Raw genomic sequence first — 25,727 nt, forward strand, 5'->3', positions numbered from 1 at the left:
TTTTAGAAGCAAATGTAATACGACCTAGCAGTTCTCCGTTCGCTAGCCCAATGTTACTAGTCAAAAAGAAAGACGGGAGTGACTAAACGCAAACACTGTGTCAGATAGGTACCCCTTACCATTAATCGCACACCAGATTGATCGCCTGCGAGGTGAAAAATATTTTTCTAGCTTAGACATGGCAGACAGTGGCTTTTACCAGGTGCCTATTCACCCCGATTCCGTTGAAAGAGGAGGGTCAATACGAATTTCTAGCAATGCCGTTTGGACTGAAGAACGCCTCATCGGTCTTTCAGCGCGCCATAGTTCAAGCCTTGGGGGATTTAGTCAATACGTATGCAGTAGTCTATATCGATGATGTGCTAATTGTTTCGAATTCCACAGATGAAGCATTCGAAAGATTAGAGGCAGTGTTGAGCGTGTTATCAAAGTCGGGGTTTTCTTTCAATGTAAAGAAATGTCAGTTTCTGCACACAGAGATAGAATACTTAGGTTTTCTAATCAGGGACGGTGAGCTAAAACCCAACCCTCGAAAAATCCAAGCACTAACTCAACTACCTAAACCAGCTTCAGTCACACAGATTAGACAGTTTATAGGATTATCATCCTATTTCAGGCAATTCGTACCTAGATTTTCAGAAGTAATGAAGCCGCTATATCAGTCGAATGCACCACGTTGGCAGAATCCAAATACCACTCAAACGAGCTCGAAACATTGGCGGTGTATAATGCTATCAAACACTTCCGGCATTACCTAAGCGGTAGAAAATTCACCGTTTATACAGATTGTAATTCCATCAGAGCGAGTCGTGAAAAAGCAGTATTAAGCCCGCGGGTGCATCGATGGTGGTCATTCATGCAGCCCTTCGAATTTCAGGTAGAGTACAGAAAGGGGAGCCAAATGGCCAAATGTTGATTGCTTATCAAGAAATCCCGTCGAAGTTGTTGCGCAGGCAAATGCAAGCAAAGTTGTGGAAGTACGAGTTGACTTGGCAACTATCACTCACAACTGGCTTGTATCTGAACAGCAGCGTGATCAAAATATATCCAGAATTATGACCGAATTGAATAGTGACGAAATGCAGAATGAGCTAGCAAACACCTACGAAATTAGAAAAAGTTTGTTGCATCGCAATATTCAAAGAAATGGCAAGACTCTATGTTTGCCCGTTGTTCCGAGGGCGTTCAGATGGTCTGTTATTAATTACATTCACGAAGTTATAATGCATTTAGGCTGGCAAAAAACTCTAGATAAGGTCTACGAGCAGAACTGGTTTGAGAACATGTCGAAATATGTAAGAAAGTTTGTTGAAAATTGCGTGACGTGTAAATTGTCGAAATCAGCGTCAGGTAAAACACAATTTGAATTGCACCCCATACCCAAAGTCGAGATACCGTGGCATACTTTACATATCGACATAAGTGGTAAATTAAGTGGAAAAAAGGACGAGAAGGAATATATCATTGTTCAAATCGACGCATTCACAAAGTTTGTCTACTTGTACCACACATGGAATTTAGATACTGCAAGTTGCATACAGTCTGTGAAGTCCGCGATATCGATATTTGGTGTTCCCAGCAGGATTATAGCTGATCAGGGAAGATGCTTCACAAGTAGCGAGTTTCGTAAGTTTTGTTCCACGAACAAAATAGATTTACATGTGATAGCGACAGGTGCAAGCAGAGCAAATGGGCAGGTAGAGCGGGTGATGAGTGTTCTCAAAGGCATGTTAACGGCGGTGGAGACTAGCGAGCGTTCGTGGCAGGAGGCGTTAGGCGAAATTCAATTAGCAATAAATTGCACCACTAACCGAGTGTCTAAACATAGTGCTTTGGAATTGTTGATAGGGAAAGAGGCGAGGCCAATGGGAATGTTGACCATCAATGAAGACATGCGAATAGATCTCGAGAAAGCTAGATAAAATGCTAAAAACAACATTGATAAGAATGCAATGTACGAAAAAGAAAGAGTTGATAAGAAGCATGCCCGAGTTGTAAAACATAAGGTTGGCGATCGTGTTTTATTAAAAAGTGAAGAACGACACCAAACTAAATTAGATCCAAAATTTAAAGGACCATTTGTTATTGTAGAATTGCTTGATGGTGATCGATATTTGTTGAAGTCATTAACTACAAAGCGGATGTATAAGTATCCACATGAAAGTGTACGCAGTCTACCTGATGAGCGGGGGGCTATTGAGTTGATTGAAGAGTTTGACGATGGCGAGAGAGACAAACCAATAAGACCTAAGAGAGGCACAAGTAGAATCACATATAAAGACTTAGTTTAAGTTTTGGTTATGGTCAGACTGTGGTATGAGAAAATTGGTATCCAAATGGTTGAGTTTATGCAGAAGAGAGCGGTGTACTCTAATTGTAATGTGAATAGCCTGCTGAACTAACATTTGATGATTTGAAAATTGGTATCCAAATGGTTGAGTTTATGCAGAAGAGAGGGGTGTACCCTAATTGTAATGTAAATAGCCTGCTGAACTAAAATTTGATGATTTGAAAATTGGTATCCAAATTTTTGAGTTTATGCAGAAGAGAGCGGTGTACTCTACTTTTAGTTTGAATAGCCTGGTGAACTAACATTTGATGATCTGAGAATTGGTAGCCAGACTATTGAGCTTGAGCGGAAGAGAGCTTGTACTCTTGATGTCATGTAAAAGGTTATCCTGCTAAGCTAATGTCTGATGGAATGTAAAGTTGATATCCAAATTGTTGAGTTTGTGCGGAAGAGATCTTGTACTCTAAGAGAAATTGTGAAAGGTTATCCCGCCAAACTAACATTTGAAGACACGAGTGTAAGTGTAAGAAAATTTGTGTTGAAATTTGAGTTAAGTATCATAAGAAAAGAAGTCAAGTGATGTACTAGAAATTAATGAGAAATTAAGTTTAATGCCAATCTTAAGTGAATCTAAGTAACACGAGGTCGTGTTAAGGTCAGGAAGGCCGTGTCGGAGATTAATTTGAAATGAAATGAATAAATATTATTTGTAAGTCTCTGAGTGTATTGAATAAACGAAGTTAAAAAGAAATAAGGAAGAGAGAAGCTATTGAATGAGAGCGCGGTGGGGAAGGAGAGCGAAGTCCCTACTGAGCGTGGCGCAATGAGAGGTAGAGAATAATGAGCGAGAAGAAGGCAGTTCAAGAAAGCCTGCGAAACGGAACAGACGCTCGTGCAGAGAAATCATTGCGACTCGCTGCGCTGAAGAAAATATAATTCCATAATGGCAGACGAACCAGACCCCCTATCTCCTACATATACATGTATAGGAATATATATACTTTTGTTGTAAATGTCTCCTGCGATGCAAACATATGAGTGAAACTATAAAGTTGACTTTTTTACATTTTTTTTTTAATCGCAAGAGAATCGTTTGCCCTTTTAGAATTTTGAAAAAGTAAAAACTTTAGAAAATATAGAACTTTTAAGTTTTCATAATTTTTTACCCAAGAAAAAATCATTTGCCGAAGTCACAAAATAAATTTTTTCGAAAAAATAAAAACTGCCCATGTTTGCCCACCTCTCAAAATTTCAGAATCTAAAAAATAGCTTTTTTCGACAAAAGTCGTTTGCCCACCCATTAAAAATAGTTTTTTCCAAAAAATAAAAGATGCCCATGATTGCGCACCTATTAAAATTTCAGAATCTAAAAAAAAAAACGTTTTTTCAACAAGAAACGTTTGCCCACCTCTTAAAAATAAATTTTTCCGACAAAAATAGTTTGCCCACCCCTTAAAAATAGTTTTTTTTCGAAAAAATAATAACTGCCCATGTTTGCCCACCTCTTTAAATTTAAGAATTTTTAAAAAAAAGCGTTTTTTGTTGAAAAAACATATTTTTAAGAGGTGGGCAAACGGTTTTTTTTTATATTCTGATATTTTAAGATGTGCGCAATCATGGGCATCTTTTATTTTATTGAAAAAACTATTTTTAATGGGTGGGCAAACGACTTTTGTCGAAAAAAGCTATTTCTAAGCCGTCCGCAAATGATTTTTGTTAAAAAAAATATTTTTTAAGTGGTGGGCAAACGATTTTTTTTTTAGATTTTCAAATTTTAAGTGGTGGACAAACGATTTTTTTTTAGATTCTGAAATTTTAAGAGGTGGGCAAACATGGGCAGTTTTTATTTTATGAAAAAACTATTTTAAGGTGTGGGCAAACAATTTTTGTTGAACAAACATATTTTTAAGAGGTGGGCAAACGATTTTTTTTAATTCTTAAATTTTAAGAGGTGGGCAATCATGGGCATCTTTTATTTTTTTGAAAAAACATTTAATAGGTGGGCAAACGATTTTTTTCGGACAAGGCTGTTTGAAAGCAGTCGGCAAACGTATTTTGTTAAAAAATCATATCTTAAGAGGTGGGCAAACGAATTTTTTTTTAGATTCTGAAATTTTGAGAGGTGGGCAAACATGGGCAGTTTTTATTTTTTCGAAAAAATTTATTTTGTGCCTTCGGCAAATTATTTTTTATTGGGTAAAAAATTATGAAAACTTAGAAGTTCTATATTTTCTAAAGTTTGTACTTTTTTAAAATTCTAAAAGGTGGGCAAACGTGGCAAACGATTCTCTTGCGATAAAAAAAAAAATTTAAAAAAGTCAACTTTTACGTTTTTGAAAATTTTCGAACTTCTCATATTTTCAAAACTGGAGGTGGGCAAAAGTGGGCAAAAAATGGGCAACGAATTTGAAAATTCGATTTTAGTCGACCCAACTTCTTTGAGCCTAAATAAGTCGTTCAATATTTTTTCTTTTGTTTGTTTTAATTTGAAATTACTACTTTTAATTTTGGGCTCAACGTGAAAACGGAAAATTAAATAACGCTTGATTATAGCGTTATTTATTAATAACTAAAAATGCTGTCATCCACTGTTCTTCTGTATTAATGAACTATCGGCGAAACGAACTTCTTAGATTCGATTGGAAATTAGGTAGATGAGGACAGCAATTGCGATGCAGCCAATAGGTAGAACACGGTGCAGTAGCACTTGGTTTCCAGGTGTCGTGAGCTGGTGCTTAAGGTGCGAGATTTCGTAGCGAAGCTGCATGTTGCTACTCTCCGAATCCTCAAGTCGTTCCTTGTAAGCTATCAGTTCTTCCTCCCGTTCCATTTGTAAGTTATTTATGGCTGTGATATCCTCGTTCCAAACATGCTCAGTGCTAGCTTGATTATCGTCCTGTCCCGAATTCTGACGCTGCGCACTATTTTCGACTCTGTTCTTCTGAAGGTTTCCATTGGCAGTCTCCTGTTCAAGCTGGTTTTTTAAAAGAATCATCTGCTCTTGCATGACGTGAATTTCGCTAGTCAAACGCGCCGTTTTTTCCTTGTATGTATCACATTCCTCCTGTAACATTTCTATGGCTTGCTCTGTGGGCAAGTCGGGTGGACTACAAAGATTTTCGTCGATGTCCGCCATCGTTTTTTGGTTTTCTAAGTTGCAAACTGAAAGGCAACATGCATCCGGATTTGCACACGGCTCAGCATTTCCGTTGGGCAGAACATGCCTTGGAGCATTGTGTATAAGCTCATATCTAAGGGTCTCTTTTGGATCTCGAGTAATGCCCATACTAAGTTCAGCTGCATCATCCGAAGCCTGAGCATCGAGCTTTTTCTTTGCCTCGTTCAGTTCACTTTCAGAATCTTCCTCGTCGTCGTTAAAAATGGCTCTCATCACCGCAGAACCGTCTTCACCCTTGTTAAGATCAGAGTTCTTTAGCAACTTAATAACGCTTGATTTGCGGATGACCTTCTTCAAATCTAAGTCGGTCATTTTAAGCTCTTTGTTCTAAAATGTAATGGGAATATTTTAACAAACAGTTTCCACTGGGTAGCAATAAAAATTACCATATTTTGTTGACTTTTTTGCTCATGAATGCCTATCATGACATCTTGTGATTCACCCAAAATATCATCGCCAAAACTTTGTGGTTCCTTATTGTCATCCTCAACTTCATCGATTTCATATTCGTCATCGTCGCAAATTATGGCGTCCAATTGCTTCAGTACACTTTGCTCCTCCAACTTCTGTTCGCTATCATACTCACCGACGGATTTTTGAAGACGTGAGACCTGAAGACGAAGTTTTTCTAGCTCGCGGTTTTGGGAGCTCATTTTTTCTTTTACCAGCTCCAAACTGCGCTCCTCTTGTTTTTTAGCCTCTTGTTGTTGACGCAAAGATTCCTGTTTGTACTCAATGTACTCCTGCTGTAGTTGCTCCAGCCGAACATTAAAGTCTTGCAATGTCTGCTTCGATGAGGCTACTTGAGCGCGCAATATGCAGCACTCGTTTTCTGATGAAGAGAGGGCCAACTCCATCTTGGAGAGCGTTTGCATAGCATCGCATCGTTCCTGGTAGACCTTACGAAGGGCTTCTTTAGCTGTCAACTGATAACTAGTTTTGTCCTCCAGGAGCTTTACAACCTACCAAAATTAAATAGAAAAAAAATCAGTAATGTAATCAAAGCAGATTATATTTTTTTTACCTCGTTACGAAGCGCATTCTCCGGAACGTTCTTCTCCAGCATCTGCAGCTTTTTCTCCAGAAGGTTTATCTTGTGCAACAACTGGTCTTCAGTTATCATACTTTGCCAACACATGGCAGAGTTCTTTCGCGTCGATTCAAGGATCCCTTGCAAGCTGCTTAACTTAGCTTTCAGGGTCTTCTCCCTTTGAGACGCCTCCTGGAGAAAACAGTTTAGGCGTTGAACTTCGTCAAAGCTGATGCGGTTAGGCCCAGTCAGTAACATCTGGTCCGCCTCTATAGAAATTGCCTCCCGTCCATCGGGTAAAAAGAGGGTGACACGAGCTATGATGCAGCCGTGAACCTCCTGGCGCGAGTTCTCGATCACCTCAACACCAAACTTTACGGTATCACCGTAATGTAATTCCGCAGGATCATTGCCCAGCTTGTTGTCATTAATAAAAGTACCGTTGCTCGATTTTGTGTCCTTGACCCAGAAACGACCGTCCGGGGTAAACCACAGTATTGCATGGTTTCTTGATAAAACCTTGCAGTCAAACACAGCGTTTCCCTCGTTTGCCTTGCTTTTGGCTATGAGGCGGCCCACCTTGCAATCCTGGTTTGGCTGCAAAAGTATAGTCCTTGTCTCAAACTTGTGAGACTTGGCCTCGCACTCTAAAATAATTTTTGCATCTCCGGTGCACGGCGCAGACGCGGATTTTACGTCTAGTTCTGCGGTGGCCGTTGGTGCCAAAGGAGCTACCAGCAAAGTGCCGCAATCCATTTCCGACTGTCTATGTGAGACGCTCTTGTTCAGAGCGCCCAGTGAACTGTATAAATTTCCAGCATTAGTTACTCCCATCCCGACTCCGCCATTGTTTGCATTCAGCACAGAAGTCATGTGTAGCACCTGTTGGAGGACTGCAGAGGGCACCTGAGCAGTCGCACGATGGTCAGGGTTGTAAGCGCCCTGTAAAGTGTTTGTGTGAGAGTCACAAAGTTGGAAGTTGTTATTTTCCTGGTTCTCATTAGCTTCCTCGTCGGTGCCGTCCTTTTCCATTGCATGAAAAAGTTGGTCCTGTTCCAATTTTTTTGCAGATTCCATGTTTGCCGTAAGCTGAGAATTATTTTGCTTGAGAGTCGTTTCTTCTCCTCCCCCAATTGTAGGTTTGGTTGTCTCAGACAATGCCGCGGATGAGTCTGTTAAGACCCCCTTGCTTAATGCCGCGGCTCCGACTGCTGCTGGTGCTGGGGGCGGCGAAGTTGGACTTGGTTTCTGGTCATCATTCTTATTGGTATGCCCTTCGTTGCTCACCAAGACCATCACTGCACAACAAGGTTCCGAGAACAAGTTACTAGTTATTATCAGGAGAAAAGAAAAGAGAATGATTTACTGTTTTTTTCAAATGTTTATTTATTCAAATATAATGAACCAGCAAAACATTGAAAATCTAGAATAAATTCTGTGATGTCTATATTTGGAAAGGTCGTTTACGGTAACTGCCGAAAATATACTCATAGATAATAATACTTCGTTATCTCTATGCCAGACCCATCCCATTTTTCCATCGTGTAAAAACATTACATTTTGTACAAGCACAGAATAATTTAGTGATCGTATCTACATTGAATTATAATTTATCAACCCCTAGCGAGTTTGGGATGTAAATACATAGCACCACCTAGAGCTCTGCTCAGTGGTAGGCGATGGAACCATGCCTAGGCAATTGGCCGGCTTACTTATTATGACATGCTGCGAATTCATTGGTGAATCCGCACTGCAAAACTTGTCAATGTGTATGAGACTGCGGTGTTATGCTGTTGATGTCTTGCTCTGCCTTAACCCCAACCTAGGAACACAAAAAAATGTGTAAGGGCAACATACAAGGTGGTCTCAACGCATGAGCTGCTCTCTTTTAAAGAAGTTATTTCGGCAGAACTGATGAGACCACCTTGTATAGCTGCACCATGAAGATCATAACAGTGAACGCCACACCAATAAATAAAGACGCAATCGGCGGCTGATCATCAACAGTATAATTCATCGCGTAACTGCAAATAAATTATAAAATGACCGGGTTAAGACAGATGACAGGGTTAAGGTCCCGGCTCGCTTTTGACAGTCGGCAAAAGAAGTACGGATTTTATTGCTTAATTAAAAGTAATACAAATGCTATGGGAAGGGGATGGTAGCTGTCGTCTAAGTGAGAATAAAACAAATAAAAAACATATTTTACCTTCTGATCTTGCACAAAGCTTAGAGTACAACCTCATTGCGACGAGATGAGCAATTGAACTTACTTGGGTTTTAGTTTCTGTGCTCGATTTATTGATGCAACTTGCTTTATTTCCTTTCTTTCGTCTGCCACCGATTTGATTGTTTTTTGTTCTCTCACAAACTCTTTAATCGCTTGGCGTACTATGCACGATTCGACAGCCTATTGTAAGTTTTAATATGGAAACGACAAAGAAAGCAAAGATTTATTATGGGGTAATCACACAAAGCACAATAGTGATTTTTTAACAAGACCATAAAACGTTACTGCAGAAATTATTGACGAAAACATCCGTCAACAGACATAAGTGGCAAAAGAACTCTTTAAAAAAGATTTTCTGTTAAGATAAAGATTTTATGTAAGGCTGTTAAAACAATAATTTCCCTTCTTTAATTTTGTTATGCCCTGGATACACCTGGACGAGTTATTCCTGCATTGCGTATAAAGCCAAAATCAAATTTTTGTACATAACTTTTAAGGGACCAAGTACTGTGGAAAAAGGGCGTTTAAGTTGAGTTCGGTGCCGCCTCCTTGATTTTTTTTCGATTTCTACTGGTCATTTGGCATATCGTTTCACTATCGTGTTTTCCTCTCATACCTTACAAGAACGAACAATAATGGCCTAGTCCCACAGAGCACCATCCACCATCTCTTTCAAAGATGGTCCGTAAGGTTTTGCCGTGCCAAATTTAGCGGATGTTACATATACATACATATTTAGCCCATGTTTTTTTGGTGCAACTCTAAAGTCTTGGCGCGAAAGAATTTCAATTGGCAAGCCGGCCATCTTTGTTTCTGTAAGCCCGAGGCTTAGTCGAAAGAGAAGGGGGCTTTGGAGGTTGACGCTCACCCAGGCAGCAACATGAATACAGAGTAGATATAAGCCATTATTTATAAGTTCAGATATCCATTTAACAACTAATCCAACAAAATAGTTTAATTGAGTAAAAAATAAATTGTATATGCCACTGTGACTTTTGACGGACGGTGGATGGTGGAATGGTGATGGTGGCTCTGTCAATAGGCTATTTGCACAGAGATCCATCCACCTTCCACCATCCCTTGAAGGGATGGTCCATAAGGTTTTACCGTTCCAAAAACTTCCCAGTTAGTCCGCCGTTAAAATTTAACGGACTTTGACAGATTAATTTATGCGATAGTTAGCCGATGTTTCTGCGGTGCAGCCCTTTTTCCATGCAGTCCATCCCTGAAAACCCGTTGTGATTTTTGAAAAAAGCGAAACTCCGGTTTCCACAGAGCACTTCCACCTTCCGATTTCAGCTGATCTTAACAGCTGTAGCTCGTCAAAACATAAACAAATATGGTTTACATGTTGACTATGTTAACGTTTTGAACGAGCCACAGCTGTTTTGATCAGCTGAAATCGGAAGGTGGATCTGGTCTGTGGAAACCGGAGTTTCACATTTGTTGAAAATTCCAACCGATGGACTTTGTGGAAAGAGGGCATAAGACACCAGTCCACCATCCATCAAAAATCCCAACCGGTTCGCTTGGATGGGCTCTGTGGGACTGGGCTATAACGAAAAACAACTGGCAAACAAAAGCGGGAGGCTATCCGTTTTAATTTTGTCATATGAAAGCGAATGCTCTTACTTTTATTTTACTAATTCGGTACATTGTACCATTACCCCGAAATCAAACTCTTCAAGTTTGAGTATAGGATACATTTTCGCTTAAGATATTCTTTGTATAAATTTGTTATTTTTCGTTCACAAATAAAAAAAACTGACCCTCTCCTTCAGATAAACACATGTACTTGAGTTTGCTAAGTGTACTCGGAAGCTCTTCCTAATTGCGATAACTTCAACAGTAATAAGGAACCTGCGTAAGTGTACCAAGGCTATTAAGTCTTATGGAATAATGGTTAAAGACTATTGAACTATTATTCTATTCTTCTTATTAGTCTATTCTTCGTACAAACTAATGCCAGAGGAGAGCACTAACCTTCCAAACTCCCTATACGCTTTCCGAATACGACTGGTGTAATGAAAACTCCCGACATCTACATGCAATCAAACAATTCGTGCCAAGATTTAAGAGCTGCACGGGTAAGTATTGGGTAGATGTCGCACATCAACGTAATCCCCCATAAAGATCCTAACTAGGAAATTTTTGGCATTACGGCCTCTAATATCTAAAGCCTTGTGATCAGATCGTCGAAATCCGTACGCCAGCTATGAGAGAAAGTGAATGGCTAATAACCGGAGTACACTTTTCGTCAGTGCTTTTTTTTTGACCCCGGTACTCAGATCGACAAAATAAATACCAGAAAATGGAAATGCGCTGTCAGATTTTTCTGTGTGAACGAACGCCAGGCCCCGGGGTAAAGAATAAGAAATTGAGGTTGGAGTTGGAAGAGCATAGTATTTGGCGGATCAAAATATGAACGGAAAACTCAAAAAAATTAGCAAAATGTACAATGCTGACTACAAATTGTCCCGATCCATTTTGATGTCACTTTTGTTGAACGCGGTCCAAAATATTGCTGAAAACATGTATAAAGATTGTAATTCATAATTTTACATAGTTAAATAATATATATATACATTTACAGTATAGATAATGACTAACTAAAGTTGCAAGCTTCTGCGCATTCTTTCCCATCGTCCATCCCATCTCCAATTCCCTTCTCCCTTCCCTCACCTTTCACCATAGCTGAAAAAAACCACATCAAATAGATAATAGTCTTATTTAGCAGAACAACATGATCACTGATCACTGATGGATTTGTTACGATAGTTATGCTAAACGTGTATGATCCCTGATCATGTTGCAAAAATTCTTTCATCAGATCAGCAAAAACGGAGAGAAAAAACATTTCGGCTAGCTTATATCGATGGTGAAAATATTGATAAGAATAAACAGAAAAATCAGAATGTAAATAAAACAAAAATAAAAAACGAACAAAAAAAGCAAAAAATAATTATTAATTAATTATAGTTCGACTTTTGTGGCAAGCTAACTTGTTGAGTTTATTTCTGAGCTCCCGTATTTATTCAAAAATTGTAAACAAATTTGGTTTCTTTTTGTGTTTTCTCGGTTTTCTGAACTTTGCAGCATAACTTTTGCAGGCCTTGCCTTTTCTTTTGGCAGGCCGGCTGCTACGCTTAACCTTTATTTTTGTTTTATTTTGTTCTTATTACCAGTGCAATGTCAGATTCTGATAACATGTCCGGCAAAGATGTCTTTCAATTTCAAGCCGTCTCTGTTTACCTGTTGTAAAAGCAATATGACCCCCATGTGAGTAAGCATTTGGAGTTATTTAGTCTATTTAGAGGCGATTGAGAAACGTAGGCCCAATACCTCTGTGGATCGCAGCCCGATTCAAAAGCTTGTCCTGAAACATGCTTTGCCCTCGGCACATAATGCTTGGTTTACCTTGCGACCTTCTGTATCCTCAAGTCAGCCCATGCCAGTGCGTGATTCGCGCCAAAATGTATTGTCCCCACTAAGCCAGCCAAACGTTGAAACTACTCAACAGCCTGCCCAGGACAGTCTTCTGGAATTTATTGATAAGTTAAGGAAGCAGCAATAGAATGCTGCGATGGCTCAACCGGCTGCAATTGACAAACTGTTGGTACGCTTTGATCAAATGATGTTGATGATAACGACGACGTTGCATGATGTTGCTGTGTCAGAACTTAAAAAAGTCCTTCGTTTGGCCAAGTCTGAATTCTTTACGCACAAGCCATTGACCCTAACCAGAATCACGGGTTTGCGTTGTGGACATGCACCCGCAACCTAAAAAGACAGCTGCTAAAGAGATTCTCACTTAAACGTAACGATGGCACTTGGGCCAACAGCGATTCCGAGATTGCTGAAGTATTTGCAGATGATTTGGAAAATCGCTTCACTCCATTTGACTTTGCAACAAGCCAAGAAGTCCAAACCACTCTCTCCTTTGGTCCTCCTGTTGATGAGCGTCCAGTAGACAAGGGTGAGGTTCGTGATCATAATAGACGACTAGTTTCCACTAAGGCATCTGACATTAACGCGGTTGATGGAAAGGTGGCAAAGGCTCTGCCTAGCTCAGTCATTACGCAGCTCTGCCAACTCTTGATGCCCCCCTAGACCTTGGTCATGTTGGTACCAAAAAAAGAAAAGAAAACCAGAGCTCCCCAGATTCCTATCGGCCGATTATGCACTTTTTCTAAGATTTTTAAACGGATCAAGCTTGCTAGGCACTTAGCTATAGCTGCGTTTGATGAAACACTTCCAGGCCACCAGTTTGGCTTTCGTATATGCCATTGTGCTGTTGAGCAAGTGCACAGAGTAGTAAATCATTTACTGGGTGCTTTGGAAGATCGCAAATACTGCTCAGCTGTCTTTCTTGATGTTCGCTTTGTTCGTCTTTGACAGGGTTTGGCACGAAGGTTTCTTTTCAAACTAATGCCACTTTTGCCTGAGGGATTATGGAAGCTAATTGTAACATCCTTGGATAAAATGGAGTTTGCTGTCGACATCCGTGGACATCGCTCTGGACTACGCCCAATTCGTGCTGGGGTCCTGTATACGCACGCGGTACACTCCTGGCTTTCCATGCAGATGACACTGCATTTCTTGCAGTTGGTAGTGCTGGGGTCCTGTATACGCACGCGGTACACTCCTGGCTTTCCATGCAGATGACACTGCATCGAGTGTTTGTCTTCTCGCTGGAACATTGCACTGAACTTCGACAAAACACAGCACGCCACATTTTCTCTCTACCTCTTCTACCTTGATGGGAACAGGCTTAAGCGTGAAGACAAGGTTACCTACCTTGGTGTAACTTTGGATTGTCGCCTTTGTTGGAAAGGACAAATTGACCGCGTGTGTGGCTCAGCTAGATCAAAACTGGACAGAATGGACTGGCTTCTTCGACCAGGTAGCGGTCTTACCCTTCGGGCCATTGTCCTCCCCACGTTAAATAGGGGAATAACTTGCTGAGGCACAGCCTGTGATTAATCTCTTAAAAGGGTGCAAACGTGCATATCAAAGGCGCTCAGCAGGATACTGGGTTTGAAATGAATATGAAATGTCAAAAATCGTGTGTTTTTTCAGGACACGGGAGTGCCGACGGTTGCGGTTTGTAGCTTTTCAAATCGATACAGAGATCGCTTGCTGGATCACACGAACCGTCTGGCTAGACGTCTTGCTACACCATTGGGTCGACGACGTTTCCGCAGACGGCACCCAGCGGACCTGTGGATTATTGGCCGTGACAGACACGGGCGCCTCTTATAACAACACAAGAACACTGACATGCTCTTACCTGCCCTGCACTGAACACCCGAATATTTGGGATCTTTGAACATTCTAAGCATGTGGCGTTAAAATAAAAAATTATTTAATTATCATAAGCGTTCAGCAAAAAAAAAACTTGCTGAATACGCCCAATAACACCAAAAATCTACCAAAAACTTATGACACTAATATAAATAATTTACAAAAAAATAAAAAATAATGAAAGCCATAAGCAAACAAAATTGAAATTTCAAGGTATATCGTTAATTTAAATAAGAGCTGATCGTACCAGCTGTTGCTGTAAACAAAGGTGCTTGACCTGTTGACTTTGTTTACGTTTTTGACGAGCCACAGCTGTTCCGATTAGCTGAAATCGGAAGATAGAAGGTGACTGTGCTCTGTGGAAATAGGAGTTCCACATTTATTAAAAATTCCAAGAGGAAAGAGGGCATAAGCTGATTTCATGTCAGAAAACCGTAGAGATGAGCAATAAGGCAATAGTTTAGTAAAATATCGATAACATTTTGGTAATGCCAGAGATTTGAAGCAAAAGTTTTATGCATTTCTCTCGTAAACTATCAGCTTACCGCAAAAATGTCACAAAACATGAAATGTATGTTTCAACTAGATCTCAAAATTTTTGTAGTTTTTTTTTAAATTTATTAACAAAAAACTAAAGAAATAACGGTTTTTACCGTCATTTTTCAAAAAATCGGTCTTGTCGCAAACTTTGACCTTGGTATTCGTAAACAGGACCTTAAAATACATTGATCCTGAAAATTTGAAATGATCGGGTGTTGGGACTTTTCGAAAGTTTATCCGGAGCGTTAATTCCACCAATTAGGACTGAAGCCTAGTACTCAGATCGACTAGATCTGTTCGTCAGCTATCAGAGAGAGAGAGGCAAATAACCGAGTGACACTTTTCGCCAGTGTCTTTTCTCACCCCCGTACTCAGATCGACAAAAAAATAAACCAGAAAATTTCAAAGCGTTACCAGCCGTCTGGGATAAACTGTTCGAGAACGTTCGTCAGGCCCGGTCGCAAAGAAAAACAAACGTAAAAAGTGTTGACGAAAAAATGTTACCGATCGGTTTTAATTACACTTTTGTTGAATGAGTCTCGGGATATAGCTGGAAACATATATAAAGATTGAAATTCATAATTTTACATTGTTAAATAATACATAATAAAAAAGTTGCAAGCTGGCTGTTAAAATTTGAATTCTTTTCTGTTTGTCAACAAGCCAAGCTGATTGAAAGTAAAACCGAAACACACCGGATTCGGGGAACTCTGAGAACTTCGGTCTTACTGGACGGATCTGAGTAATAGACTTAACAGGAAAATTTTTGGAACTGCAAGACTAGGCGATTTGCAATCCCTCTCCTTCTCATAGTTTCGTGCTGCTGTGAGGTTTTCAAGAGTTTCATGTAATATTGTCTGTCAAATGCCTCTTAAATTTTTCCGTGCACTCATCGCCGAGTTTGCCAGTCAGGTTAGGTCCCCCAACTATTTAACTCCCGGATAAGTGGCAGTTGACCATCACAACTACAAAGCCTGGCACGCACTTTGCTCTCGTGCAATACAGATGAGTTACTCAAGAAAAATAGGTATTCATACATACATAGGTGCTTGACAATCTTATTTTGAATTTAATTTCATACAGGTCACCTACGTAAGCATAGGCTCTGCCCGACGATGCAACGACTCGGCCATTTTTCGAAAGTCTGGATGAGAAGTTAGTTTGGTGTGGTAGGACGCTTTTTGTTTTGATATTTCATCTTTTACAGGTAGAATGCCAAGATCTCTGTCTCTGATGTTGTCGCCCCGAACATACCAAGGTGCGCCAGTGGTAGTTCTCAGGATTTACTGCTGCTCGCGTTTCCCCACAATTGGGAGCCGTGAGTCCAGACTGGCTTGAGCGTTGAATTGTAGACCAGGACCTTGAAGTCCAGGCAGAGGGGGGAGCGAGCGTTTATGAGCCAATGGAGACTATTGGATTTTAGTTTTAGATGAATTTTCTTAGCTTCGATATGTCTCCGCCATTTAAGTCTCCTGTCTAGGTGGACGTCAAGGTACGTTACATCGTCAGCTTGTGAAAGTTGCGTGTTATTCAGAGGGGGACACGTTTGTCTGTTTGTCTAATAAGCCTTAAATTGTAACGCTTGATGCAGGAAAATCGCTGGGCAGTGCCATCTATGAGGCAAAAACTGAAAGTGTCGCCATCTAGGGGTCAGTTGGGTGCCGCGATTGGGGTAAGAATTTTCGGAGATAAGGAGGCAACAGAGTCAGTTGTCATATTCCCGGAAAACGGAGAGTTTTCCGATAGGGGCTAATTTAGCTTCCCGCCCAGAACCACGAGCTGCTGGCTTTCTTTCCTTTTTCGGCAGTCATCGAGTGCAGTTCAATTTAATTGTCAGTGCAAGATTAATTAGTTAGTGAGAATTAACCTAAAATTGATATCACTAAAGTGGCATTGTGTTAAAGTGACGTACAGAATTTCCGGATTAGCTTAAATATAGCGCTAAATCCTGTTTATGGGTAAGGAAAAGAATCGGCTGTGGAAATGGCAGACCCAAAAGTTTTTTTTTTTGATTTAGGTTAGTGTCAGATATTGGATCCGGCCTTTGCTCTGTGGAGGGAATAATACATCAAGATACCCATAAGAATAGCGAATTCATCCGACAGAAGGGAAATTATCGTCACCAAAGGGGTCTCAAAGGCCTAACAGTCGTTCGAGTTAATTATTAAATCCACCTTAGTCGCTGGGAGCCGAATTAGGATGGAGAGAGGGGAAAAAAGTCAAAGAGAACTTAAGTTTGAACACCTTCCCAGATTACATATTGCATTTATTCTTCATCTTCATCACCTTCGTTATCTCCCGCAAGCGAACGTAAATAAGCGAAGCTCAGCTTGGCAGGCAGTTTTTCGGCGCGCTGACCTAGGCAAGACGCCTCGGTCCACGATCGGACTAAATTTAAATTAACTCGGCGTATACAATATAGAATAATAGTTTAAACGCCGCACGAAATGTAAAGTAATTCGGAAAGCCAAAGATCGGTCGAAGAATGCGGAAAATGGATAATACATAAGTTATTTTGTAATTTTTGTGTCTAGGTTATGTGAGATAAGCAAGTGAGTGTTGTAGTAATAAGAACTAAGTAAGCAACTACTCTTAATATACATGGTCAAAGTAGTTTTAAGTGATATAGTTAAGTTATATTTTAATGTGTGTGTAACCCTGGATATATTTTGTGTGTGCTATCCCTGGTTTGTAAAAGTATCGGTTTTTTTTTTCATCCCTAAAAAAAGACGCACGAAGAAGAGAGCGAGGCATTCGAAAAAGCGTGGCCAGTGCGATCGAACGAAAAAGCTGAATAAAAGATAATTAAATTAAAGCAGAACAAAGAATACTATAATTAAGAAGTGGTAACTGAAACTAACCAATTTATATTGGAATAGGAAAATATCTGTTAAAATGGCTTCACGCATTAATCTCGGCGAACTCAAATTAATGGAAATCAAAAGTTTCTGTGAAAAACTTGGCTTGTCCACAAAGGGAAACAAAGCCGCACTAATTGCGCAGTTAAGTGCTGTACTACCGTTTGAAATTGCTCCGGATTTGTACTACGAAAAGGTGGAGTCTACGAAAGGTGGAGGCGAAATTGGTGTTGAGATGGCTTTCGCCAATGCAGCCAACAACAACAACGGAGAACAAAGCGAAGAAGAAGATGAAAACGTTTTCGGCAACGAACTTAAACTTGTCGAGACAGTTGATCGTGGTGGTGTTTAGCTTCCAGGAAACGGCGTTCAACTTCCAGGAATCGGCGTTCAACCGAGTACTTCAACCTTCGGCGTTCCACTTCCAGGAACCGGCGTTCAACCAAGTACTTCAACCTTTGGCATTCAACGTAGTCCAACTAGCAACATACTGGCCGAATTGGGTGGCAACGCTGCGGGAATGGAAGAGGCGATGCAAAATCTACGTATCGAAAATGTGGATCATCTTCCCAAGCCAGAAATGAACTTGAACACCGTGAAAGAGCTACTCCAAGAATTCAACGGCGATGGCAACATAAACGAATGGTTGCTGGTGGTAAAAAATGTTCGTGATGTGTTCAAAGTCAGTGATGACGTCATGCGTCCATTAATTTGCTCACGCTTAATGGGCAAGGCTAATTTTTGGCTGTTATCTCGCCCATCAGTGTTGTCTGGGAGTATCGACTTGATTCTGGCACAAATAAAAATTATTTTTTGAAACAAGGATATCGTCCTGGAAATGCGACGCAAGTTTGAAAACCGCCAGTGGCAATTCGGTGAGAAGTTTGCCATCTACTACTTTGACAAACTTACTCTGGCACAAGACATCGCTATGATGGCATACAAAATGTACAACTTAAAAACCAAGCGAAACTACTACGTTTTGCTGTGCCTGCTGATGTATTGGAAGCCTTTCAAGATGTAGAGAAACCCAGAGCTCCGGTACATCAAAATAGGATGCAAGGAAAGTCTTCATCAAACGCTGCGACCCCGGAACAGAGGGTCATCAAATGCTTTAACTGCCACAGTCTTGGCCATCTGGCTAAGGAATGCCGCAAGCCAGTACGGGCTGATGGAGCTTGCTATGCCTGTGGAGAAGTTGGACACTTGGCTAGAGAGTGTTTATTGTACAAGAAGAAAGAAACTGGAAACGATTATGTAAGACATTTTAGAGTTCAATTTAAAAATACGATACATAATTCTAATAAATTTTATTCCATAGAGTGCCTCATAGATTCGGGAAGCCCCGTCTCATTTCTAAAGAAGTCAGTACTTCCCAGTAACGTAATCATTGATAAGAACAAGTTGAATAACGCCTTCTTCGGAATAAACGAAAGTAAACTAAATGTAATTGGAAAAACAGTTTGTCTAATTAAAAGTTCAAATAAAAACGTATTGATTGAATTACTGGTTGTAACTGATGAATCTGTAAGGTACTCAATGGTAGTAGGACGCGATTTTTTAAATCTAAGTAATTTTAAGCTCGTACAAATAGTTAACGATGCTAACCAATTATCTGTTAAGCCAGTGGGTATATATTTAGTGGAAAAGTGCGAAAGTGATTTATCAAACAAAGTAGATTTCAATGTAGAGAAACAGGTAGATATAGAGACAAAAGTAAAGAGCAATCTTACAAAGTAGATTTCAATGTAGAGAAACAGGTAGATGTAGAGAAAAGAGTAGAGAAAGCGAACAAGCCCGAGGTAGCGAAATGTTTAGAAATTTTAACGAATATTAATGTTGAGGCCGATGAAGCTATATATGACGAAGCTGACACCAGACTAGACAATATCGTTGCGAATGAAGAAAGGAGGTGAGTGAAGAAACTAGAAATAAGTTTAAATGTTTGTTTAAAACTTTTTATGAAGGCGCTGATCCGATGGAACCTAAAATAAAGTGTACTATGAAGATCACAATTGAAAGTGATAAACCATTTCGGTGTCCCCCTCGAAGATTGTCTTACGCAGAAAAGTCCGAAGTTCAAAAAATATTAGACGAGAATTTAGCCAGTGGGTATATTCGGCCAAGTGAATCTGAATATGGGACGCCAATTGTTCTTGTAAAGAAAAAGACAGGAGAACTTAGAATGTGTGTCGATTATCGTCGCCTTAATAAGGTTACTCTTAAAGATAATTACCCGATTCCGTTAATTGACCACTTGTTGGAAAAGTTAGCGAATAAAAAATTCTTTTCGAAACTTGATTTGAAAAACGGATTTCATCATGTGTTCATGGATGATAATTCTGTTAAGTATACGTCTTTTACCACCCCACTAGGGCAGTTTGAATTTCTAAGAATGCCGTTTGGTTTGACGAATGCACCACCAACATTACAAAGATTTATTAACAATATATTTGCCGATGACATTATGATAGCGACGGAGAGTTTGTATGAGCATTTCGAAATTTTAAGAGAAGTTTTGAAACGTATAGTTGAAAACAAATTAAAACTTAGACTTGATAAATGTGAATTCTTGCAATCATCCATTGATTACTTGGGATATACAGTCAATGGAGATGGGATAAAAGCGAACGAAACGGGTTTAGAAGCAATTAGGTCTTTTCCAGTGCCTATTATTGCAAAGCCACTTTACGATTTAACCAGAAAAGACAAGAAGTTTGCTTTTAATAAAGAAGAACTAGATGCGTTCACTATACTTAAGGAAAAGTTAATTGAAGCTCCAATTTTAGCAAGATATGATCCAAGAGATGAGACAGAGTTGCACTGTAATGCAAGCTCATTAGGTTATGGCGCAATATTATTACAAAGGAAAAGGGATAACAAATTTCACCCTGTCTTTTATTTTTCGAAACGTACAACCGATGTGGAGTCAAGGTACCACAGCTTCGAGTTGGAAACTTTAGCAATAATAAACGCATTAAAAAGATTTCGAGTTTATGTGCAAGGAATTAGATTCAAAATTGTGACTGATTGCATTTCGTTAACTTTAACTTTAAATAAAAAAGAAATAAATCCCCGTATATCAAGATGGGCTTTAGAGCTTCAAAACTATGACTACGAGCTTGAGCACAGATCGGGAAAAAGAATGCAACATGTGGACGCACTGAGTCGAAGTAATAGTATTCTTGTAATTGAAACAAATACTTTCGAAGAAAATCTAATTATAAGTCAAGGAAGAGATGAAAATATAGAGTTAAAGAAATTTTATTAAATCAGGAGGAAGAGCACTATGAACTACGAAATGGTGTTGTGTGTAAGAAAAGTAACGATAGGCTACTGTTTCGTGTTCCACAGTCAATGGAAGAAAATGTTCTGTACAAATACCATGACGAAATGGGGCATGTAGGAATTGACAAAGTAACGTACCTCATAAGTAAGAGTTATTGGTTTCCAGGTATAGGAAAGAAGGTTGAGATTCACATAAAGAACTGCCTAAAGTTTATAGCATTTTCTAATAAAACAGGTGAAACTGAGGTCTTTTTACATCCTATTCCGAAAGGTACAAGTCCGTTTGAAGTTATAAATATTGATCACTATGGTCCGATAAATACCAAGGAAACGAATAAAAAGCACATACTAGTAATAATTGACGCATGTACAAAATTCACCAGATTATATCCAACCAAAACAACTAGTTCCAAGGAAGCAATAGAAGCGTTACAAAACTATTTCAGATTGTACAGTAGACCTAAAAACATAATATCTGATCGAGGCAGCTGTTTTACGTCAAAGGAATTTGAGGAGTTTGTTGAACAAAACAATGTAAGGCATGTTAAAATAGCAACAGCTTCGCCACAAGCTAACGGGCAAGTAGAAAGAGTCAATAGAGATTTAGGTCCAATGATAGCAAAGTTAGCAGACGTAGAGAATAATCAACCATGGCACAAAGTTTTAGACAAAGTAGAGTTCACAATTCAAGTCAACTTCGGTCGCGTGTAGACGTGTTTTCTTAACGCTCCGGAAAAACAATAAGCCACTAAGTCGAAAACGTTCGGAAAAAAATATAAACGCGAGGTTTTGCGATTCGCGATGCTAATTTGCATATCGTAAACTAAAGTTTTAGTTAATTAATTAATAAATATTACGCTCTATCAATAAATGAGTAAGAACGTGGATAAGCGCACTCAACGCCAAAAACAACAAGACGAAGCCCGTGAAAAAATTCAGAGAGAGCAAGACAAACGTCGTCTCTCTTTGGCCCGAAACAATGCTTATTTCTCGTTCATGAGTAATACTCTAGAACCGAAAGTGCAAGAAAGCGCAAGTTTACTGACCGCCGAAAACCAGAGAGCTAGTTCTTGCTCTCCCGCCCTGCTTTTCACCGCACAAACACCATGGAGTGAGCAATGCAAAACTCCAACAGAGCTTCTGCCACCTAGTGCAACAACAACAGCAACTACTACGTCAACTACAACGGTCTCTGTCGCCAACAATGCAATAACGACTCCACTCTCTTCTTCTGCAGCGGGTAAAGCAACAACCCAACCAAGTGCAAAAATCGGGTCAAACGGCAAAAACAAAGCTACGGTAGAAAAAATTACAACTCCGCAAGCGGGTTCGGCCATGCAGACAGGCATGGATCGCTATATTAATATTTCCAAGCGCAAGCTAACTCCCCCAAAAAAATCTGACGGCAATATGCCCAAAATAAACCGTACCAACAAAGGCCCTGAAAATCTCGGGCCATTAAATGAAAATAGATTTTCCATTCTGGCGGAGCCTGAAACAGAGTACGAAGAATTAGCCCCAAAGAAACTTAAGCCCCCACCTATCTTTATTCGGGAGAAGATCTCCAACGTCCTAGTCAATAAAATAGTTGAGCTTGTCGGGAAGGATAACTTTCATGTTATTCCGCTTACGAAAGGGAATATAAGCAAAACCAAACTTCAAACCAAAACCGAAGATGATTTCCGAGCAGTGTCGAAGTACCTAAACAATGCCAAAAAGAATTACTACACGAACCAGCTGAAAAGTTGCAAGGGCTTACAAGTTGTCCTCAAGGGAATAGAACCCGATGTGACCCCCTCTGAAATTATAGAGGCTTTAAAAGAAAACGGTTTTTGCGCCAAAAATGTTATAAACATTATGAACAAAAACAAGAAGCCGCAACCACTTTTCAAGGTCGAGCTGGAGCCAGACAGCAGAACTTTGAAAAAAAACGCAGTACAAGTTGCAGTACCTTCTGCACCGTAGGATCACAGTAGAAGAGCCGCACAAACGGAACGGGCCAGTGCAATGTACAAACTGCCAGGAATACGGACACACCAGGGCTTACTGCACCCTCAGGTCAGTTTGTGTAGCTTGTGGAAACTGCCACGGCTCCGAACCCTGCCCTGCCAACAAGGGAGACTCTCTCACTAAAAAGTGTGTAAACTGCCAAGGAAACCACACAGCAAACTACAGAGGCTGTCCAGTCTACAAGGAGATGAAAAGTCGGATGCAAAGAGCGACAACGGCACGCCAGAACATTTACATGAAATCACAAACGACACCCGAAGTTTTCTTCGCAAAAGCAGCCAGGTCATCATTTGGCCTTTCAATTACCACCAACAGCATTTCCTACGCCAGTGCTCTAAGATCGGGCACAGCTCACATAGAGCCGAAAACTGATAACATACAGCAGGCCATGGGACAGCCACAAAGTAACATGGAAACTATGATGATAACTTTGCAACAAAATATGATGAATTTATGTCCTTCATGAAAACCACCATGCAAACTCTAATGCAAAACCAAAATATCTTGTTACAAATGCTTGCAGCTCAGCAGTCCAAATAAATTATGCCTAGCCTCCGAATAATTCTGTGGAACGCCAACGGTGTTTCACGGCATATACCTGAAATAACTCAATTTCTGAACGAAAACCACATCGACGTTATGTTGCTGGCAGAAACGCATCTCACCAGCAAATATAACTTTCAAATACGAGGATACACGTTCTACGGCACCGATCATCCAGATGGTAAAGCACATGGCGGAGCCGGCATCTTAATAAGAGACCGTATTAAACACCACTTTCACCAACGGTTTGCAAAAAATTATGTTTTGAAAAATACGATTTGGAAAGATTCAGGTCAACAGCTTATAAACTGCCCGAAATATGGTGAAAAAATTAAATTTGAATGCATTTTGCCCTATTTTTCTCATGGGAGCTAAAAGATATAGATCATGGTATGCTTTAAAAAATACAATTAACCTTATTTTTCCTAAAGGAGCTATTAGATATAGACGTCCGATTGGCACTCTCTTCCATCCTGATCATCGTATGTTTTGAAGAATACGATTTGGAAAGATTCAGGTCAACAGCTTATAAACTGCCGGAAATATGGTGAAAAAATTAAATTTGCATCCAATGAACCTTATTTTTCCTAAAGGAGCTATTAGAAATATACGTCCGATTGGCACGCTCTTTCACCCTGATCATGGTATGCATTAAAAAATACGATTTGGAAAGATTCAGGTCAACAGCTTATAAGCTGCTCGAAATATGGTGAAAATATTAATTTTGAACCCTTTTTGCCCTATTTTTCCTATGGTTGCTATAAGAAATAGACGTCCGATTGGCACTTATAAACTACCCTAAATATGGTGAAAAAATTTTATTTGAACCCAATTAACCTTATTTTTCCTAAAGGAGCTATTAGATATAGACGTCCGATTGGCACGCTCTTTCATCCTGATCATCTTATGTTTTGAAAAATACTTTTTGGAAAGATCCAGGTCAACAGCTTATAAACTGCCCGAAATATAGTGAAAAATTAATTTTGAAGCGATTTTGCCCTATTGTTCCTATGGGAGCTATAAGATATAGGCGTCCGATTGGCACGCTCTTTCACCCTGATCATGGTATGCATTAAAAAAATACGATTTGGAAAGACTCAGGTCAACAGCTTATAAACTGCCGGAAATATGGTGAAAAAATTAAATTTGAATGCATTTTGCCCTGATTTTTCAATGGGAGCTATAAGAAATAGATGTCCGATTGGCACGCTCTTTAACATTGATCATGGTATGCATTAAAACGTACGATTTGGAAAGATTCAGGTCAACAGCTTATCAACTGCCCGAAATATAGTGAAAAATTATTTTTGAAGCGATTTTGCCCTATTGTTCCTATGGGAGCTATTAGAAATATACGTCCGATTGGCTTGCTCTTTCACCCTGATCATGGTATGCTTTAAAATACGATTTGGAAAGATTCAGGTCAACAGCTTATAAGCTGCTCGAAATATGGTGAAAAATTTAATTTGAACCCATTTTGCCCTATTTTTCCAATGGGAGCTATAAGAAATAGACGTCCGATTGGCACGCTCTTTAACATTGATTATGGTATGCATTAAAAAATATGATTTGGAAAGTTTCAGGTCAACAGCTTATAAACTGCGCGAAATATCGTGAAAAAATTAATTTTGAACCCATTTTACCTTATTGTTCCTATGGGAGCTACAAGATATAGACGTCCGATTGCCACGCTCTTTCACCCTGATCGTTGTATGCATTAAAAAATACGATTTGGAAAGATTCAGGTCAACATCTTATAAACTGCCTGAAATATCGTGAAAAAATTAGATTTAAACCCAATTAACCTTATTTTTCCTAAAGGAGCTATTAGATATAGACGTCCGATTGGCACGCTTATTCATCCTGATCATCTTATGTTTTGAAAAATACGATTTGGAAAGATTCAGGTCAACAGCTTACAAACTGCCCGAAATATGGTGAAAAAATTAAATTTGCACCCATTTTGCCCTATTTTTCCCATGGGAGCTAAAAGATATAGACGTCCGATTGGCACGCTCTTTCACCCTGATCATGGTATGCATTAAACGATAAAATTAACCTTATTTTTCCTAAAGGAGCTATTAGATATAGACGTCCGATTGGCACGCTCTTTTATCCTGATCATCGTATGTTTTGAAAAATACGACTTGGAAAGATGCAGGTCAACAGCTTATAAACTGCCGGAAATATGGTGAAAAAATTAAATTTGAACTCAATGAACCTTATTTTTCCTAAAGGAGCTATAAGAAATATACGTCCGATTGGCTTGCTCTTTCACCCAGATTATGGTATGCATTAAACGATACAATTAACCTTATTTTTCCTAAAGGAGCTATTAGATATAGACGTCCGATTGGCACGCATTTTCATCCTGATCATCGTATGTTTTGAAAAATACGACTTGGAAAATTCAGGTCAACAGCTTATAAGCTGCTCGAAATATGGTGAAAAAATTA

At 39.5% G+C, this 25,727-nt stretch overlaps 1 protein-coding gene and 2 long non-coding RNA genes across 8 annotated transcripts; 2 read left to right on the forward strand and 1 right to left on the reverse strand.

Moving 5' to 3' along the window:
* Positions 1–4,751: 4,751 nt before the first annotated feature.
* Positions 4,752–9,285, reverse strand: LOC128265437 (sarcolemmal membrane-associated protein). 4 transcript variants are annotated; one of them, XM_053001446.1, is made up of 5 exons: positions 9,219–9,285; positions 8,772–8,908; positions 6,493–7,825; positions 5,855–6,430; positions 4,752–5,795 (listed from the first exon to the last, which is right to left on the reverse strand). In XM_053001446.1, the coding sequence occupies exons 3-5, from the start codon at positions 7,792–7,794 to the stop codon at positions 4,920–4,922; spliced, it is 2,754 nt and encodes a 917-aa protein (XP_052857406.1). In that variant the 5' UTR covers positions 7,795–7,825; positions 8,772–8,908; positions 9,219–9,285; the 3' UTR covers positions 4,752–4,919. The 4 variants fall into 4 exon arrangements, with proteins under 4 accessions (XP_052857406.1, XP_052857405.1, XP_052857404.1 ...); XM_053001445.1 differs by having other exon boundaries at positions 9,162–9,276; XM_053001444.1 differs by having other exon boundaries at positions 9,014–9,273.
* Positions 9,286–10,329: 1,044 nt separating this feature from the next.
* Positions 10,330–13,465, forward strand: LOC128265440 (uncharacterized). Of its 3 annotated transcripts, XR_008268874.1 has the most exons (5): positions 10,344–10,421; positions 10,510–10,592; positions 10,671–10,815; positions 13,127–13,336; positions 13,390–13,465. It is a non-coding gene; the product is annotated as an uncharacterized LOC128265440 (long non-coding RNA). The 3 variants fall into 3 exon arrangements; XR_008268873.1 differs by having other exon boundaries at positions 10,330–10,592; XR_008268875.1 differs by lacking the exon at positions 10,671–10,815 and having other exon boundaries at positions 10,338–10,592.
* Positions 13,466–13,517: 52 nt separating this feature from the next.
* On the forward strand, positions 13,518–14,173 carry LOC128265439 (uncharacterized). Its single transcript, XR_008268872.1, has 2 exons — positions 13,518–13,723; positions 13,808–14,173. It is a non-coding gene; the product is annotated as an uncharacterized LOC128265439 (long non-coding RNA).
* Positions 14,174–25,727: the final 11,554 nt, after the last annotated feature.

This window comes from Drosophila gunungcola, unplaced genomic scaffold (assembly GCF_025200985.1).
Source record: "Drosophila gunungcola strain Sukarami unplaced genomic scaffold, Dgunungcola_SK_2 000123F, whole genome shotgun sequence".
Classification (NCBI taxonomy): Eukaryota; Metazoa; Arthropoda; class Insecta; order Diptera; family Drosophilidae; genus Drosophila; species Drosophila gunungcola.

Excerpts from the sequence above, each read along its gene's own strand:
- LOC128265437 (XM_053001444.1), bottom strand. The coding sequence starts at position 9,037 with ATGTTTTCGTCAATAATTTCTGCA. Across the intron at positions 8,909-9,013 it reads TTTCGTCAATAATTTCTGCA|GCTGTCGAATCGTGCATAGT; the intron begins GTAACGTTTTAT and ends AACTTACAATAG. Across the intron at positions 6,431-6,492 it reads AGAATGCGCTTCGTAACGAG|GTTGTAAAGCTCCTGGAGGA; the intron begins GTAAAAAAAATA and ends TAATTTTGGTAG.